Genomic DNA, 17,811 nt, shown 5'->3' with positions numbered 1-17,811 from the left:
TTCCTTCCAAACTTCCTCTCGGTGCAAGAGATTAATCTCGGCTGAGAATTAACCCACCTCCAACGCTCAATCCGACGTATGCGAGTAATTCAAAACGGCTTTGAGGCGCATATCAGGGTCTTTCAGCGGGAATCAATGAAAAACGCATCAATGGGAATCAATATCTCCCTCATTGTCATTTATAGATCAAAAAGAAAACGCATCGAAGTAACTCAATGTTGTTCCTTCAAAGATGAATCTAAATTATAAAACCACACACAGACTATCTCAATCTTAAAATCAGGTATGACTTTCTCATTTGGGGATCTGAAATTAGGTTTCTTATGTCACTTTGATTTGATTGCTACAATTCTGAATATGGATTTAATTTGAAAAAAAATTATGCATTAATGGATAATTTTTGTCTTCAAATTTCAGGAGAGTCAGTTTTTGAAATTGTTAGAGTTTCTTTGTAGTCCATTATCTGGGCTTATGGAAGCTGCTACTATTGCTCTTTCTAATGGGGGAGTAAGTATTTTTACTGTTTAATTTCTTTTATTTAGTATTCGGATGAGATTCAACCTAGGCATGACAATACTGGAATCATCCTTCTTCGTGATATGAATATTATTTGGGACTACTCCATTGCAGTGTCCGTCTCTTGCATACCATCGATTTCATCATGTGTTGTGACTACTCTACTACCTACAAATCATAGATAATTGTGATTTCTGATTCTTTACCTTCCTTTCTATAGTTAATTCTCTCAGCCACAATGGAAGAACTGAAAGCTTTTTCTTCGTTGTAAGTCGCTCTTCATTCATTTAACCATCCATAGCACAGTAAGTCTAACAAATATGGAAAACAAATTACCTTCATAAACCCCCCAAAAAAATCTGTGCGTATTTTATTTTGTCCTAATCTTAGGATGGAGTATTTGTGAACTTCACATCTTTCTTGATCACACGTCCTGAGATTTTTGTTTTCATTATCATTAATTATCTATTGTCTTAGAAATGCAGCCTCTTCCGACGTTAGTAGGTTTGAGCCATTTTACTACTAAAGCACACTGTAGCAGCATCCATGAGAGGATAGAATGGTTGCAAGCTACATAAAAAAAATCATTGCATTACATGTTTAGCAGAACCCTGATTTTGAAAAAATCCATTTCACTTTCTCTTATTTACGGAAAAGTTAAGGAATGAAAAACATACCACAAAATGGATGAGGACCAGGGTGAAACTCCACCTGTAGTGTTGATTCATGTCATGAGAACTCAGACTTAAACATCATTCGTGAGAAATCGTAATCACCTTATATATAGATATCGCAATCACCTTATATATAGATACCAAAAATCTTATAGAGAACACCATGTAAACTTCGATAACCAAGAACATGAACAACATGTAAACTTCCTCACTTCTTCCTAACTAAACCCTTCAAAAGCCTGCTATTTAAAGAGGACCAAATACCATTAGCATAAATTTTTATCCTATGACATAATAATATAGTTAAACGGATTGGTAAATTTTGACAAGAATTCTTTTCATATACATGAAATTCTGACTGATCTTTATCTTTTTCTGATCAGTTTGCAGAACCAACTCCAAGGGGTCTTTGCAGTGAACAATTCTTATAAATAAATGTTTCCTTCAGATGAACCAAGGGGTCTTTGCAGCGACTGAACAATTCATATAAACAAGTGTTTCATTCAGATTCTTGGTGTTCCTACTATAGTGTTAGGCTACATATGGGATGTCTGCTCTCTTTGTCACACACACCAGCCTCATTTTAAAACACCTATCTACTTTTTCGGATCCAACAACAACATTTAAGGCAGCCTGATTTTCACTGAATTGCAGCCAGGCACGGTTCTATCACACTAGAAGTCATGATGCACAACAGAAATTAAGAATTCTCAACTAAGATTACAACTCAATGACATGTAACCCTATATGCAGTTAACAATTGACCTATGTGTACCAGTTACAGGTACATGTTTCTTAATGGGTGTCTATCATGTTACGGAAAAAAAAACAACTCAAAACACAATAAAGAATATGGTAAATCTCTTTGTCTAATCTTGTTGTCTATTTCAATAGTGTCGCTGGTGATTTTGCAGCTGCTACGTATCTGTTGCAATTTTTTTCTTTGCTCTCTCAGTCTCTGGCTATCTCTCATTTCTTTTAGGACTGACTGCTCGACAAAATAAAAGGGTGACGCAAAATACTTTTGTTAGTTTATGCTTGCTAGCGATATTGATCAAATTCTGCTTACACTTTTAGAAATTGTATACTTTAAAATACCCTTTTCTGCGTAAGTATGTAGTAGTATTTGATTTCATTGTAGGATTCAATGCTTTTGTGAAGTTATAAAGTTAAGCTTAGAAAGATATAGGCATGTTAAAACGGATCATCACTTGGACATTTTGAGGTGTATATATCACTGGTGATATAATGGCGTGTAAATTTGTAATCTTATTTTTAAATGCATTTAGAATTGTTGTTAGTCGTCGTTCGTAGAGATAGATCCATTTGAGAGTCAATCAGCCATACCATTACCAGTTACAGTTATAGTTACAGTTACATTTTCAGATTCATGTTTATTCCTGAAGACGAATAAAAGAAGGGATAGATACAATGGAGTTGGTTACTTAGAGAAGAAGATGAATAAACTTCTTGCTTCATTTTTACTTGAACTTTTGTTTGGATAGTACTACGTGGATGTTGTTGGGTTAGACCCCTAAATTTTCATCTATTCCATTATGGGGTCATATGCTTCAGTTGTTGGTTCTATGATTTGATAACAAGGATGTTACATTCTTTTGTAGGCTCATCCTCAGCATGCTTAGTATGCCATATCTCTCATTTTCATCTGATGGTGGTTTTTATTTCAGTCATTTGTATGCTTCATTGCTATGCTACTGCAAGACAAATGGTTTACTCTGCTGCAGCCATTTACCTTTTCTTACGTTGGAGTTGTTACAACCATGGGAAGCCGTTGTTGTGCTAAAAGATACTGCAGGAAACCTTAACTTTTGTCAGTTGACGCACTTACATAAGACTCCATCGCTGTCCTAAAATCTAGACTGCTAAGAAATTTTACTGCACCCATGGATACTAACGTATGTTATTGGCAGCGAAGCAAATGAAATTAGAGCGCATAATTGTTCGGAATAATCTCAATTAAAGTGGGACAATCAAATACCATCGGGTGGGATGGTTGGCGAGAAATTATAATGGTTACATGATTGTATAATGGCCTTTTAAGTAAGTGATTAAAGATATGGCATGATGAATTCAAAATGATGACTGATAGAAAATGCATGCAACGGTGAATTAAGGACATCCCGCGCTGTGATGCCATTAACATCTTTGCAGGTAAGTGAAGTGAAGGGAAACCCATACGATTTTTACCCGGATATATTTCTACCATAAACAATGATGGGCGTTTTTTTTTGTTGAGAAAGAGTCACATAGTTAGAGGGTAGTTGTGACTTATCTATTAATAACAAGATAAATAGCGACTATAGTAGAGAAAAAAATGAATCAACTTTCTCTCACATTGGATGGACCCCGCACCACATGGATTAAGTGAGGCTAGGATTTGGGTCCTGTCATGTTGAGAGTAAAATTTTCTGGGTGTTTTTCTTTCGGTTTTCTCCAACTTCTGTCGAACATATTTGAAAAAAATTAGTAGCAAAATGTGATAAGAGAAAGAAATAGTAGTTTATGGAACAAAAAGTTGAAATTAATTTATATTTAGGTTTTAATTCTCCTATTACATGGGCTAAACTTATATAAGTTAGACATTACATTAGTTAATCACACTTATTAATGGGCTAAAAACACAAAGTTCACAAATTGCCTATAATTAAATTTTAGTGATCCAAAATCAGGGAAAGGTTATAGCCTTGGACCTGCCCCGTCCCTACAACACAAGTGAGTTAATGGAGTTTGACGGAAGTTAATGAAGTTTGATCTACGGGGAGAAATCCCGGAGTCATGGCGAAAGCTTTTGCATGACCATGAAACTATGCTAAGAGAAGCAGTTTGTAGATGATCTTAGGAGGATTTTATTATTCTCTGCACGCGTAAATCTACATGTGCAATAAGTTAGGACAAATAAAAAACATTAGATTCTCTTTTTTATTCGGAAATGAAGATATTTGCAATTTATTTAATGACATGCCTACTAAGGAACTTGGGTAGGCGAGGTTTCCACCTAAATTGTGCAGAGTTGACCAAAAGAAGTTTTGTGCTATTTTCGAGTGCAGCGGGCGATATACTATATTTTAAACCTTAAACATTTTTAATCCTTTTTGAAGAAAAAAAGGTTAAATACATTGAAAAGAAAGATCAAATAACGAGTACAAAGAAGGATAGAGGATTTTTACAAGCCTTATATTTGTTTTTTTTGGCAATTTCATTAGCCCTTCCTCATTTTGTATTGTTTGGAGGAGGAAATCAGAGACGGATCAAAAGTTATTTTTGAAGATAATACAAATATATCAAAATTTACGATCCAAACACGACATAACTCAAAATGATATGGGTTTTACTAGACACACCGAGCATTTCAACCGTGAATGCTCCCGAAGAAAGATCCAATGGTCTCCTTGCAGCGTTCTTAACATCGAGATCTGTGCGTGCAAAAGTGAGGTCCATTTTCTATTTCACTCGGTGGGCGATCTCGGTGCATAAATTCGGTGAATCTGTCATTTTCCAAATGATATACTCCGTTTTAAGGAAAATGGTATTTCCACATTTTAGCTTTTGCCTAAAAATAAGCTATATTGAAAAGGTGAAAATTGCCATTTTTTCTGAAACTAAGGGAGTATGACATATTTTAGGAGAAACATTGAATATATTCCAAACGAATGTTGATAAGATTAAATTAAACAAATGTTATGTTCTCTCTGGGCTTTTCTTCAGTTTGCAACTTTTATATATATTGTTAACGTTTTGAAGTAACGGCTTCTGCATTTAAAAGCAGTATGCAACTTTTACATACATCGTTATAACTTACAAATTTATTACAATTTTTATTAAATTGCTAAGAGATAAACTACCAAAAGGCACCATATATCAAAAACAAGAAATAAAATGTAGATGTTATCTACGTAAAATAATAAAATTCATAGATCGGTGTTATTGACAACAAACAAAAATTCGGACCGTTACGGCACGAGTCATATCCTAGTAGCTAAAACAAAAGCAAAATAGTCCAACAACAAATTCAGTAAAGATCATCTCCAGCGACACTTGCATTTCCAACTGAACTTACACAAGGTGGAGGTCGAGGTGGCCGCTCATTAGAAGAAATAGAATAAGCAGCTGGATGGTCTGTAATTAAACTTGGGCAGATGGCTTGGGCAGTTTCACTTGCATTTCCAGCTGAACTTGCATAGGTGCTGAATTAGATCCTCATATTATCGAATTGCAAGTCTACAAACATGATAAACCATAAATGTCTCAGTTGATATTTGAAACCATAAACTCAAGTTAAACAAACCATCTGACCCAAAGTAAATAAAATAGAATTGCAATAAGCAATAATGTCTGTTGCCAGCAACATAATTAGAAGAGGAAAAGTAACTCACTTATCACCAAATTACAGTTGAACTACCACTTAAAATTGTGCTACTCATGTCATTAACTAACTGATTAATCAAGCTCTTATCGAACAATACTTTTAATTACTAAAACTAGTGGTCATATGAACCCAGTTTGGATAACTACTTTATACATATGTATACTGGAAATAAACTTTAGCTTTTCAACATTCGAAATTATAATTCATACACCGGTGCCATCGATCAAGCAACATATAGCATGCAAACTCAACAACAAAGAAATAAAAACATAAAATATAAAACAAATGAAAACAACCAAATGTAACACATCATAGAAATCTCACCTTGATGGTATCAGCGTGACTCCATCTTAGATCGGATGATAGAAAACTATCTAAAGATTTAAAGGCCTAGACAAATAAAGCTCCCACGTTGAATGGTGAGGAAACTCTCACTTCCTATTAGTCGAAAGTTAGTTTTTTTTGAGTTTTGTGAAACGAGCGTTTTTGTGAGGACACTTTGCAACATATAATTGGTTTAAAATGAATATGAAAAAGATATAAAAACGGAAACCAAATTCAATTTGGAATTCGTGAGGACACTTGACAACGTATGATTGGTTTAAAAATTACAAACTCAGAAGGAAAATCTAACTTACCGGGTTTAGAATTTTATGGAAGTCCAAATTCAATTTGAAATCGAGTACCTACCATATAAATACTCTTTCTTAGAAATGAATATATAAAGGGGAAAACAATCCACATATTTCACACATATTTTTTGCGAAAATAAATAAAAATATGCATATATTCTCCACCTATTTAATGTATTTTCCCCGCCACATCAAATAAAAAATGCATCGGGGCAGGGCAAAGCCCCGCACAAACCAAATCAAAAATGCATCGCCACGAGGCGGGGCGAATCCCCGCGCACACTGATACAGGAGTATCATATCTAAGGGCCAGCTAAAGCTGCCAGATGAGGCTAACTGTTAGCCTAGGATTAGTTGAGCCATATTATGGCTAGAGAGTATCTAGAAGGTACTAGAGGAGCTTCTCGTTTTATAACTTGGCCTAGAATTTTTAGGTTTCCTAAATTAGATAGGGTTCCTAGTTTAGATGAGTTCTAAAACTCATAGTTTTATTTGTTTTCCGGTAAGATTAAACTGATATAAAGAGTAAAAGTATAGGCTAGGAAAAGAGGAGGAAAAACGAGAAAGAGAGAGCAGCCATTCTTATGGATTGTAACAGAGTTTTTCTTTCTAAGAAATAAAGAAGAAGAAGTTTGCAGAATCAATTGTATTCTATTCCTTGTGTTCTTATTCTTTTCGTTTCATTCTTACAAACTTCCTTCACATCAGTACTGACTGTAGGTACCACTAATCGATTACGTATCAAATGGTATCAGAGCCATGTTCTGACTCTTAGGGTTAGTTGTGGTGCATGGTCTCAACACGAAAACAATATACGCGATCAGGAGAAGATATTGTTGTTTTACCAGATACACGGAAACCTAGAGGAAGTACTAAAGTCAAGATGGGAAGTGAAGATGACAAGAATTCCAAACCAACATACGAAGATAAATTTGCAAAGCTTGAGCTTCAGATACAAACTTTAGCAAATACCTTCGCAGAGTTCATGAAAGCAAGTGCTCATAAAACCAAGCATAAAAAAAGGGTCCAAAAGAAGACGAAACAGAAAGCTCATCAGAAGAAGAAGAAGGAGAAGACAAAGTAACAAACAAAAATCCATATGAAGGCCTGAAAGTTGAGTTTAAACTTGAGATTTATGATTATGATGGAGTCGTGGAAGCTGAAAAACTTGATGGTTGGTTAGATAAGTTGGAGACATATTTCACAGTACACCAACTAGTGGAGTCTCAGAAGATCAGTTTTGCCAGTTTGAAATTTTCGAATCATGCATCAACCTGGTGGAAGGCTTACAAGAAGAGGTATGACACGGAACATATGACATGGCAACAATTTAAGGAGCTCATGAAGAAACACTTTTATCCTATGGGTTACTTGGATGAGAGATGGTATAAGTGGCAGCACCTTCGGCAGCGGTACCAACAAAGTGTTCAAGATTACACTACAAAATTCTACAATCAAGCTTTAGCTTTAGATGTGGATATTACTAGTGATGAGACTTTCCGGAAGTATAAGGGTGGAATTGTAGATTATATACGAAGGGAGTTGAAACTTTTTAGTGCACAAGATATTGAAGATGCTATAAACAAAGTTGTGGCCATTGAGAAGAAATCTAAAGGTGCTGCAGGACCATACAACAGGAGAATTACTACTAGAGGAGAAGATAAGACTCAAATAAGGGTTGAGACAAGTAAGAACAAGTCTCCACCATCTGAAAGAGAAGAAAAGGTGTGTGTACATTGCAAGGAGAAAGGTCACATAAAGGAAACTTGTTGGATTCTTTATCCACATCTTAAACCAAAGAAACTGCGTGAATCTGAAGGCCAAACAAGTTTTAAGAAAAACACCATGTTACCAGAGGCTTTAGATACTGCAACGATCTTTCAAATATATCAACCAGATCTAAAGCTTATGTTGATGACGAAGCTGACAGACACAGAACTAGTGAATCTTCATGAAGAATTGTTTCATGTCAAGATACAAGTAAAACAAAATATCGTCGAAGCTATCATTGACTCTGGTAGTCAAAAGAACTTAATTCAGAGAAGCTGGTGGAACAAACAGGATTGTCAACAACTCCACATCCAAAACCTTACCCATTGGGATGGATGCGAAAGGATACTGAACTTCAGGTATCAACGCAGTGTCGATTTAAGTTTGCTATCACTGACAAGTTTATTGATGAGATTGTCTGTGATGTTGTGCCATTGGATGTAGCACATGTTATTTTTGGAAATCCATATTTATGAGAGCGATATGTTGTTCTCTACCATCGATAGCGTGCTTACTCGTTCAAGAAAGATGGAAGAGAATTTCGAATTCTGGCTAGCAAAACCCATTTACCCATGAAATTGGTTACCGCAAATCAAGTCAAGAGATTGATCAACGCTTGTGGTAAGTTTGCTTTATTGATCATCAGACCTGTAACCACAGGAGAAAAGAAGATAGTATTGCATACTACACTTTCCATCAGACAAGAAAGTGAGATAAGTTCACTAAAAAGAAAAATTGTGGATTTATTCCAAGAAGAAGTTACCATACCACCTAAGAGAAGTGTCGAGCATGATATTATACTTATTGGAGACGCCTCCTTACCAAACTTAGGGTTATACATGAGTTCTATAACTGAGTCGGAGGAAATTAAGAAACAAGTAAAAGAATTACTTGAACAAAGAGTAATAGTACAAAGTTGCTCTCCTCGTGGTTCTCCAGTTCTACTTGTACCAAAAAAGGATGGAGGATGGAGAATGTGTGTGGATTACCGGTCTCTAAATAAAATCACAATCAAGAATAGATACCTGTTACCAAGAATTGACGATCTTCTTGATCGATTGGGGGATGCAATATTTTTCAATAAACTTGATCTCAAATCTGGATATCATCAGGTGCGTATTAAATAAGAAGACACATGGAAAACTGCATTCAAGACTCGAAAAGGACTGTTTGAGTGGCTCGTTATGCCCTTTGGGTTATGCAATGCACCGGATACTTTCATGCAGCTCATGAATGAGGTACTGCAAAATTTCATTGACGATTTTGTCATCGTATACTTGGATGATATCTTGATTTTTAGCAAAACATGGGAGGAGTATTTGATACATGTATCCAAGGTATTGTCAGTATTAAGAGAAAATTCCTTAAGTTTAAATGAGAAAAAATGTGAGTTTGGCAGACAAGAATTAGTTTTTCTTGGATTTGTGATTGGAAAAGGGAAGATTAAGGTCGATCCAGAAATGGTTGTTGTTATTTATGCATGGCCATCACCTAGGAATATTACTGAAATTCGGAGTTTTCTGGGGGCTTGTCAGTATTTATGTAAGTTCATACGACATTTTTCTCAAATTTCAGCTCCCTTACATGGTTTAACCAAAATCAATACAGTATTTATATGGAAACCTAAACATGAAGATACCTTTCAATTACTGAAGAAGAAGATTTAAGAGGCACCAGTTTGACGTTACCTAACTTAGGCCTTTTGAAGTGGAGACTGATGCATCTAATTATGCTTTAGGGGCAGTATTGTTACAAGATGGAAAACCAGTCGCATATCATTCAGAGATGTTCATAGGACCATTTCAAAATTATCCCACATATGATAAATAGTTGTATGCCATGCATCAAGCTATGAAACACTGGAGACCATACCTGCTTGGAAAACAAGTTGTGGTTTATACTGATCACAAACCTTTGCAGTATCTTCAAATTCAATCTAAGTTACAGCAGGCTCGACACATGAAATTGGAAACTTACTTGGAACAGTTTGGTATTCACATCAAGTACAAACAGGAGTGATAAATAAGTTGGCTGATATGTTATCCAGACCGCCTCATAGTATGGCTTTGTTTGTGGCAGTGCAGTCTCAACCATTATTACCAAGTGATTATGCTCAAAAATACGAGGGAGATAAAGATTTTGGAGAAGAGTACAAGAGATTAAGTCAAGGAAATTCAAGTGAGTTCCGCTTAGTGGATGGGTCAATGTATAAAGGTACTGCCTTATGTATACCACATGGTGAAGATAGAATTCATTGGATAATAGAAGCACATACTTCTCGTATAGCTGGGAATTTTGGTATGAAGAAGACATTACTAAATATTTGAAGCGGTATATATATTGGCCAAAGATGCATCTCGATGTCTCAAAGTATATTCGAGGATGTTTTTCATGCAATACATCAAAACCATATAACATGAAGAGAGGATTGTACATGCCATTACCGGTTCCTACCAGACCATGGGAAAGCATTTCAATGGAGTTTCTAGGAGGTTTACCAATGACTAAATCAGGGAACGACTACATATTTGTTGTACTTGATAGGTTCAGCAAGATGATCAACTTGATTCCCTGTAAGAAGACACTAACAAGGGAAGGCGCAGCTAAATTATTCTTTTATCATGTCTGGAAATATTTTGGGTTACATACTTCCATAATCTCTGATAGAGATAGTGGTTTTCTAGGTCAATTTTGAACCAAATTATGGAGTCTGATGGACACAAGACTCAAACATAGCACCGCTTTTCATCCTCAAACAAATGGGAAAACAGAAGTGGTGAATATGACTTTAGTTCATCTTTTACGGGGTTATCATTCTAAAAATCTTAAGAATTGGGAGGAGAGTTTACCTTTCATATAGTTCTCTTTTAATCGAGCCTTTCATGGATCTACCTTGAAGTCTCCTTTTGAAGTTTGTCTAGGATATTTACCTCAAAGTCCATTTGATATGGGATTCTTCACCTCTCAAGGTATTGTATCAACATGGGAAGAAGACACTAGAGCTCAAAAGTTTATTGAAAAGATAAGCAAGATACATGCTTTAGTATAAGCTCAACTAAAAAAATCTCAAGTTAAGTACAAGGCTAAACATGATAAACATCGTGTCCCTTGAAATAAGGGAGATTTAGTATGGTTACACATAGGGAAAGAACGACTTAAGGGTGAAGGGAAAAAACTTAAACTTATATGTTATGGACCGTTCAAGATATTGAAGCAGTTTGGAGGTAATGCTTTTCAGCTAGATTTACCACCATATATGCAGATGTATTCTGTCATTAATGCAGAATATCTGAAGTTATTTGAACCTCCATTACTTAATAAAGAGGATGATCAAGAGTTGAAACCGCCACCTGTAGAAGACTTTTGGATAAAGCGAGAATAAGTTCTCAAAGAAGATTGCATCGTAGAGACAAAAGTGACACCTACCAGAAGAAGAAACCGTATAATGTTTCGTGTGGGGCGTGCAGGTCAAGTACCAAGTAAAGCAAAGTGGTTTAACAAGGAACAAGGTGAGGTCGAGTTTCCACACCTTCAGTTCAAAGCTTCCACGGGAGTTTCGGCTTCCTAAAATGGGGGAGCCATGATACAGGAGTATCGTAGCTAAGGATCAGCTAAAGCTGCCAGATGAGGCTAACTGTTAGCCTAGGATTACTTGAGCCATATTATGGCTAGAGAGTATCTAGAAGGGTACTAGAGGAGGTTCTCGTTTTATAACTTGGCCTAGAAGTTTGAGGTTTCCTAACTTAGATAGGATTCCTAGTTTAGATGAGTTCTAAAACTCATAGTTCTATTTGTTTTTCGGTAAGATTAAACTGATATAAAGAGTAGAAGTCTAGGATAGGAAAAGAGGAGGAAAAACGAGAGAGAGCAGCCATTCTTATGGATTGTAACAAAGTTTTTCTTTCTAAGAAATAAAGAAGAAGAAGTTAGCAGAATCAATTGTATTATATTCCTTGTGTTCTTATTCTTTTCGTTTCATTCTTACAATCTTCCTTCACATCAATACTGACTCTAGGTAACATTGATCGATAACGTCTTACACAGCAAATCAAAAATACATCGCCACAGGATAGTTAGAAGGTCCGTGCACACCAAATAAAAAATGCATTCCCAAGGGGCGGGGGGAATCCCCGCGCACACCAAGTTAAAAGAATAAAATGACCGGTGCATAGCACGATACAAATCTAATTATGATTAACACCTAAAACACATCAAACAATTCACCGCTTAACTTTTAAATAACTTTCATTTCTTCCAATTAGTTTCCAGCTACAAATCAAATCAAACAATTTTACTGAAAATCCAGAGATAATTAAAGAAATTTACTTAACAATCAGAAAAAATAAACAAAACACATACTGTAAATAGAGTTTTAAACCCAGACCTGTTCATGTTTCTTTTATTTCCTCACACTTTAAGTGATTTCTACCATTAACATCTGATTTCATCACCGCATCTGGTTCTGCTGCTAAAATTGTTGATTCCTTTATACACCTTCTAAACAAAAACAAAAACAAAAAACAAAATCAAAAATAAATAACCTTTAATCCACTTCAAAAACTCACTAACAAATCCATAAAAAGATCAAAACTGGCTACAATTCAAAACATCAATTTGAAAAAACTAAAACCTTAAAGAATGTTTTTTTGGGTAGGTTAGAATGAGTAGTAGATGATTTATTTATATATCCTTTCAAGATCGACTTTGGTAATTGATGAGTGCCAAATATTGTATATATTTATCCCTTTTTGTTGGCATTTAACTCATCTTTTATGCATTAATTCTACATTTTATCCCATATTCTGTATTTTCATTGTTTTCAAGAATAAATATTTATATTAATTAATTTTGCATTTTTAAGTAATAAATAAAGTTCGGATGAGTCGCGAAGCAAAAAGAGCAGAAAATTAGTGAAAAGCCGGGAGAAATCACGCAAGGAAGCCGCGAAGAATGGTGCGCACAACCTCATTTTCTACACACAAAAGCGCCTCCGTTCTCAGCCATCAGATCAGTTCTCAGAAGCATCCGACGGTCGCTCCTTCATAGATCATCAAAATCTGAAGTCTCTGCCAAGCACCACAGCGATGAAATTCCAAGCCTTCAGATTAGATGGTAGTTGAATCCAACGGTTGATCCCTTGATGTTCATCAAAGTTTGATATCTCCGCCTTACACTACAGCACCTAACCTAATCTAGCACCGTTCGTTTCGTTGTATCCCTTCATCCGACGGTCGCTCCTCACTTTCCTCCGCATCACCGTCCGATCTACCTACCATCTTCGCATCTCGCAGCTCAGAGTCACAGATCATCAAGACTAGATGGATCCGATCAACACTCTAGCAACCTATACCTATACCCTAAACTCGACCCATTCTTCTCTTCTTTCTTCTTCTTTCTCTCGACCTCGTCTGCAACTCCACCAAACACCATGTCCACCACCTGCTCCACCATCTCTACCACCTCACCTCTGCAGCGCCATCACGTCTTCACCATCATCACCCGACACCACACCATCCCCCTAGCCGAATTGTTTTAACTCCTCTCACCAACTGACCTAGGTGAGGGTTGATAAAACACCTCGAATTAGGGAGAAATTGACGCAATTGGAGGCAGAGAAGGACCGAGAGGGAAGAAAAGAGGCATGGGTCACCACCAATTCAGCGAATTTGGTGAGCAATTTCGGAATTGAAAAATACCTAATTTCTAATTTTAGGGTTTGAAAAATTTGGGTAATTGTATGCTATAAATAGAGAGTGTGTAGAGCAATTTGAGGGTGTTCTTGGGCTAGCCGAGATTCCCCCAAAATTGGGTTAGTTTAGGTTTAATTTTAATTTCAATTTCAACTGTTTAATTTTAGGGTTTCAATTTTAATTCCCTGTTATGTTTCAATTCTAATTTCACTGCATATGTTAAATTTGTTATTCTCCTGTTAATATGTTTGGATTAGCCTGCATCCAGGACTTTCAAGTTCTGCTAATTTCCATGTTCAGTTCAATTTTGTTAAAGTTAATGTTAGACTTTCAGTTCCTGTTAGTGTTGTTAAAGTTAATGTTAATTTCTTGTTTTCAGTTCCTGTTAGTGTTGTTCACTGTTAATGTGTGATGTTCCTGTTGATAGTTATCCTCATTGCTTTGTCACTGTTAGTGCCATGTCTAGTTTAGTGTTAAGTTTGTGATACATGTTAAGTAATGGAGTGTTAGATTAAAACTTTGCTGCATAGTGTTAATTGAGTAGTGGGGAGAAACTAGTGCTCACTAGTGACAATGAGCAAGCTAGTTCTCTTCCCACTCTAAAAGAGTGCCTTAGTTTTGCTCCATGTTAGCTTAACCATCTTCCCCTGCCTTAGGCTAATTGCCTTTGAGTCATTTTCACTTTGCTCCATTTTGTTTTGTTCATGTTTTGTTGCTGTTTAGTTTTTCCATTGTTTTTGCCCTGTGTTGCTTTTGTTTGCTATTTTCTCCTGTTGTGCATTTTCTTCACTGCTTGAGCAGTTGCAGCTGCTGCTGCAACTCTGTTGCTGCTGCTGTTTTCTTTCACTGCATTGCACTGCTGCTTTGCATTGTTTGCTTCCCCTGCTGCTACTTCTTTTCCTGTTAACTGCTTCTTTTTTTTCCTCTTGGCCTTGTGCTGCTGTGCACTGCTTGTGCAGCTGCAGTGCTGCTGCTTTCCTTCCCTTGCAGCTGCTGCTGCTGCTTTTGTGCAGCACTGCTGCTGCTTCCTCTCCTCCTGCCAAGCCCAGTTCCTGCTGTCAAGCCTCTGCTGCTGTTGCTGCTGTCAAGTTGCCTCTGCTGCTGTTGCTGCTGTCAAGTTGCCTCTGCTGTTGTTGCTGCCAAGCCTGCAGCCAAGCAAAAGCCCATCAGTCCAGTACAAAGCCCAAGTCAAGTTCAGTTCCTCAAAGGCCCAAAGGCCCAGATCCTTGACTGAAACCAAAGCCCAAGGTTTAGTTCATTGAGGCCCAGTTCAGCCCAAGCCTAAGTTTAAGGCCAAAGCCTAGTGTATTGATAGGTTAAAGCTAAAGCCCAATTCAATCAATTGTGGGCTTAACCCAAAAGCCTGAACTCACTGTAAGGCCAAAGCCCATTTACACTTCAGAGACCAACTGAGCCCAAGCTCAGTTCATTTTATTGTGAACAAACCCATTAGTACTCAAAGCCCAAGCTAAGCCAAAAGGCTTCATAGCCCAATAGCAACTAGAACCCAAAATAGCTAAACACTCCAAAACACACCCGATCTCTGTGGATCGATCCGTACTTGCACGAGCTACAGCTGACGACCGTGCACTTGCGGTATTACTGTAGGCCCCCGTTTTTATTACGCTTAATTTCTATACCCTTTTCGAGGCCTGCCAAGTTTTTGGCGCCGTTGCCGGGGAATGTTTTGCATTTAAATATACATATCTCCGGGCCCACCAAGTTTTTGGCGCCGCTGCCGGGGATTGGTGCTGTGTTTTTCTTGTTGTTTTATTAGCTATTTTTGCATTTCACTGCATAGCATTTGCATCTGCATCTGCTTCACTTCATTTGCTGTTGGACCTGCTGTTCTGAACCTGTTTTTCCTCTGCTGGGACGCCACCAAGGAAAAGAACCAAAGCCCAACTGGGTTTTTGCAACAATATCAGAGCAGCTGGGCTGTGCTTAAAAGGTAACCCATTTAAGAGAACCCGAATTGTGGGCTTCCAATTTTTAATTGTGGGCATGTAATATTAAAGCCAATTTTTGGGCTTCTCTTATTTTCTGTTGGGTTTGTAATAATTTATTTGTGGGCTTGTTTGTTTAATTTGTGGGCTTGTTTAAATTCTTTCATTGGACTTGTATTTTGGACTCTGGGTTTAAACCCAGCTGAGCTTATAACCGATTGTGGGCTTGTTTCCACTCAAGAGTGGACCTCGAAACCAAAGTTTTAAAACAAACGTCGGGCCTTAACCAACTGGGCCAAATTAAACTTTCAAAATTAAAACTTAGTGTTTCGTGGGCCGCAGCCTTCCTTCCATTCCATTAGAGGACAAACAGTGGGCTTGCTCCCATTCAAAAACCAAATTTTATTTTCTTTTTCAAAAAAAAAAAAAAAAACCAAATTTTCTTGTAGATAATGTGTTAGTTAAATTTCCTTTTGTATATATTTTGTTAATCCAATATGATCTCGGCTGAAATATGTTGGATTTTTGCCTTGAATAACGGAGTTTTAATTCTGCTTTCGCCGAAATCGGGTATTCTCTCTCCTTTTACTCTACTCAGCATGTCCCTTTCCATATGTTGCATTTTAATTCTTTCCATATTTGAAACATTGAGGACAATGTTTAGTTTAGGTTTGGGGGTATAGTAGAGTAGATGCCACGATAATATGCTATAATTGAAAACGAACTCCTTCTTCTTTTTGAAAAAATTGAAAAATTCCAAAAAAATTAAAAAATCAAAATTCAAAAAAATTAAAAAATTGAAAAAAATCATAAAAATGGAGCTCATTTATCTTGAAATGTTGACTCTTGTGCAAATATGTATTTTATTAGGAGTCTTAGTCTAGATATTTAGGCACCCTGATTCTAGCACAATTCACATAGTGATAAGAAATTTGCACGCGCACGATCTACCAATACATGTATGGCCTCGATCTTCAAGGTGTTTGATAGGAAGTTACGATTGCCAATCACTTTAGAATACTGAACGAAACTTGACTAGCTTGTTCTTTGGTTGGTTGGGATAGAAGGTGGAGGTTACATTAAGAAAGACAACCATCGAATTTAACTGGGTGCATCAAAAAGGGCTACCTCTTGCAAAGTGTCATGTAATCTTTTGTTTCCTTTTGTATATGTATCAAAAGTGTTTCCTTGTAAAAAAAAAAAAAAAAAAAAAAAAAAAAGAAGAAGAAAAAAAAAAAAAAAAAAAAAAAAAAAAAAAAAAAAAAGAGAAAAAATAATCAGAAAAATACAAAAAATCAAGTATTCCATCATCTCTTGTTCCAAAAATAAAAAGAGAATAGTCAATGTAAATAAGAGTCATGTAAATAGTCATTTTGTGTTTTTGTGTTGTAAGCAAGGAGGGTGTATGCCATTGATGTACAACGCGAGTAATTGTGAAATACCTCCAACTCATTCACAATTCTCGTAAAGTCCGGACAGCTAGCTAGATTTCGACCTCAGTTCTTAGCCTGAGAAACTATCTCTTGGTGATTAGTAGTCATGACTTCAGATCTTTACACATGTGTAGATACACTTTACACTCTTATCACATGTCCTTATTTGTTATCAGTGCTAGGATTGTGCCTTTGATAGCTAGATTGACATCTCCATTTTGTTGTGAGCTTTAACTGTTTTGCACATGTCACATTTGATGGAATCTGAGCTTATATTTTGACCTAGAACTTTGTAGGTACGTTCTAAGCAAACCTTCACGAGACTTCAACTCGTCCACTAGGGACACTTAGTGGTTTAAAAGGCTTAGTGCATACGCTAAATGCATTCGAGAGACCAGCGACAGTGGTATAGTTAGGATTTCCTTGTTTGTTTTACTTGAGGACAAGTAAAATTCAGGTTTGGGGGTATTTGATGAGTGCCAAATATTGTATATATTTATCCCTTTTTGTTGGCATTTAACTCATCTTTTATGCATTAATTCTACATTTTATCCCATATTCTGTATTTTCATTGTTTTCAAGAATAAATATTTATATTAATTAATTTTGCATTTTTAAGTAATAAATAAAGTTCGGATGAGTCGCGGAGCAAAAAGAGCAGAAAAGTAGTGAAAAGCCGGGAGAAATCACGCAAGGAAGCCGCGAAGAATGGTGCGCACAACCTCATTTTCTACACACAAAAGCGCCTCCGTTCTCAGCCATC

General features: G+C 36.6%; 1 protein-coding gene and 1 long non-coding RNA gene across 2 annotated transcripts; both read left to right on the top strand.

The window, feature by feature from the left end:
• On the top strand, positions 1-2,525 carry LOC113353794. The gene is made up of 4 exons (XR_003361533.1): positions 1-283; positions 418-507; positions 737-783; positions 1,574-2,525. It is a non-coding gene; the product is annotated as an uncharacterized LOC113353794 (long non-coding RNA).
• Positions 2,526-7,092: 4,567 nt separating this feature from the next.
• LOC113351745 lies at positions 7,093-11,361 on the top strand. The gene is made up of 6 exons (XM_026595681.1): positions 7,093-7,204; positions 7,315-8,338; positions 8,626-9,091; positions 9,206-9,521; positions 10,059-10,193; positions 11,123-11,361. Exons 1-6 carry the CDS (start codon positions 7,093-7,095, stop codon positions 11,359-11,361), a joined length of 2,292 nt encoding a protein of 763 aa, XP_026451466.1.
• The last annotated feature ends 6,450 nt before the right edge of the window (positions 11,362-17,811 follow it).

Source organism: Papaver somniferum, chromosome 2 (assembly GCF_003573695.1).
Source record: "Papaver somniferum cultivar HN1 chromosome 2, ASM357369v1, whole genome shotgun sequence".
NCBI lineage: Eukaryota > Viridiplantae > Streptophyta > Magnoliopsida > Ranunculales > Papaveraceae > Papaver > Papaver somniferum.
Note: the sequence above shows the minus strand (reverse complement) of the source record. Positions and strands in the feature narration are given on the sequence as shown.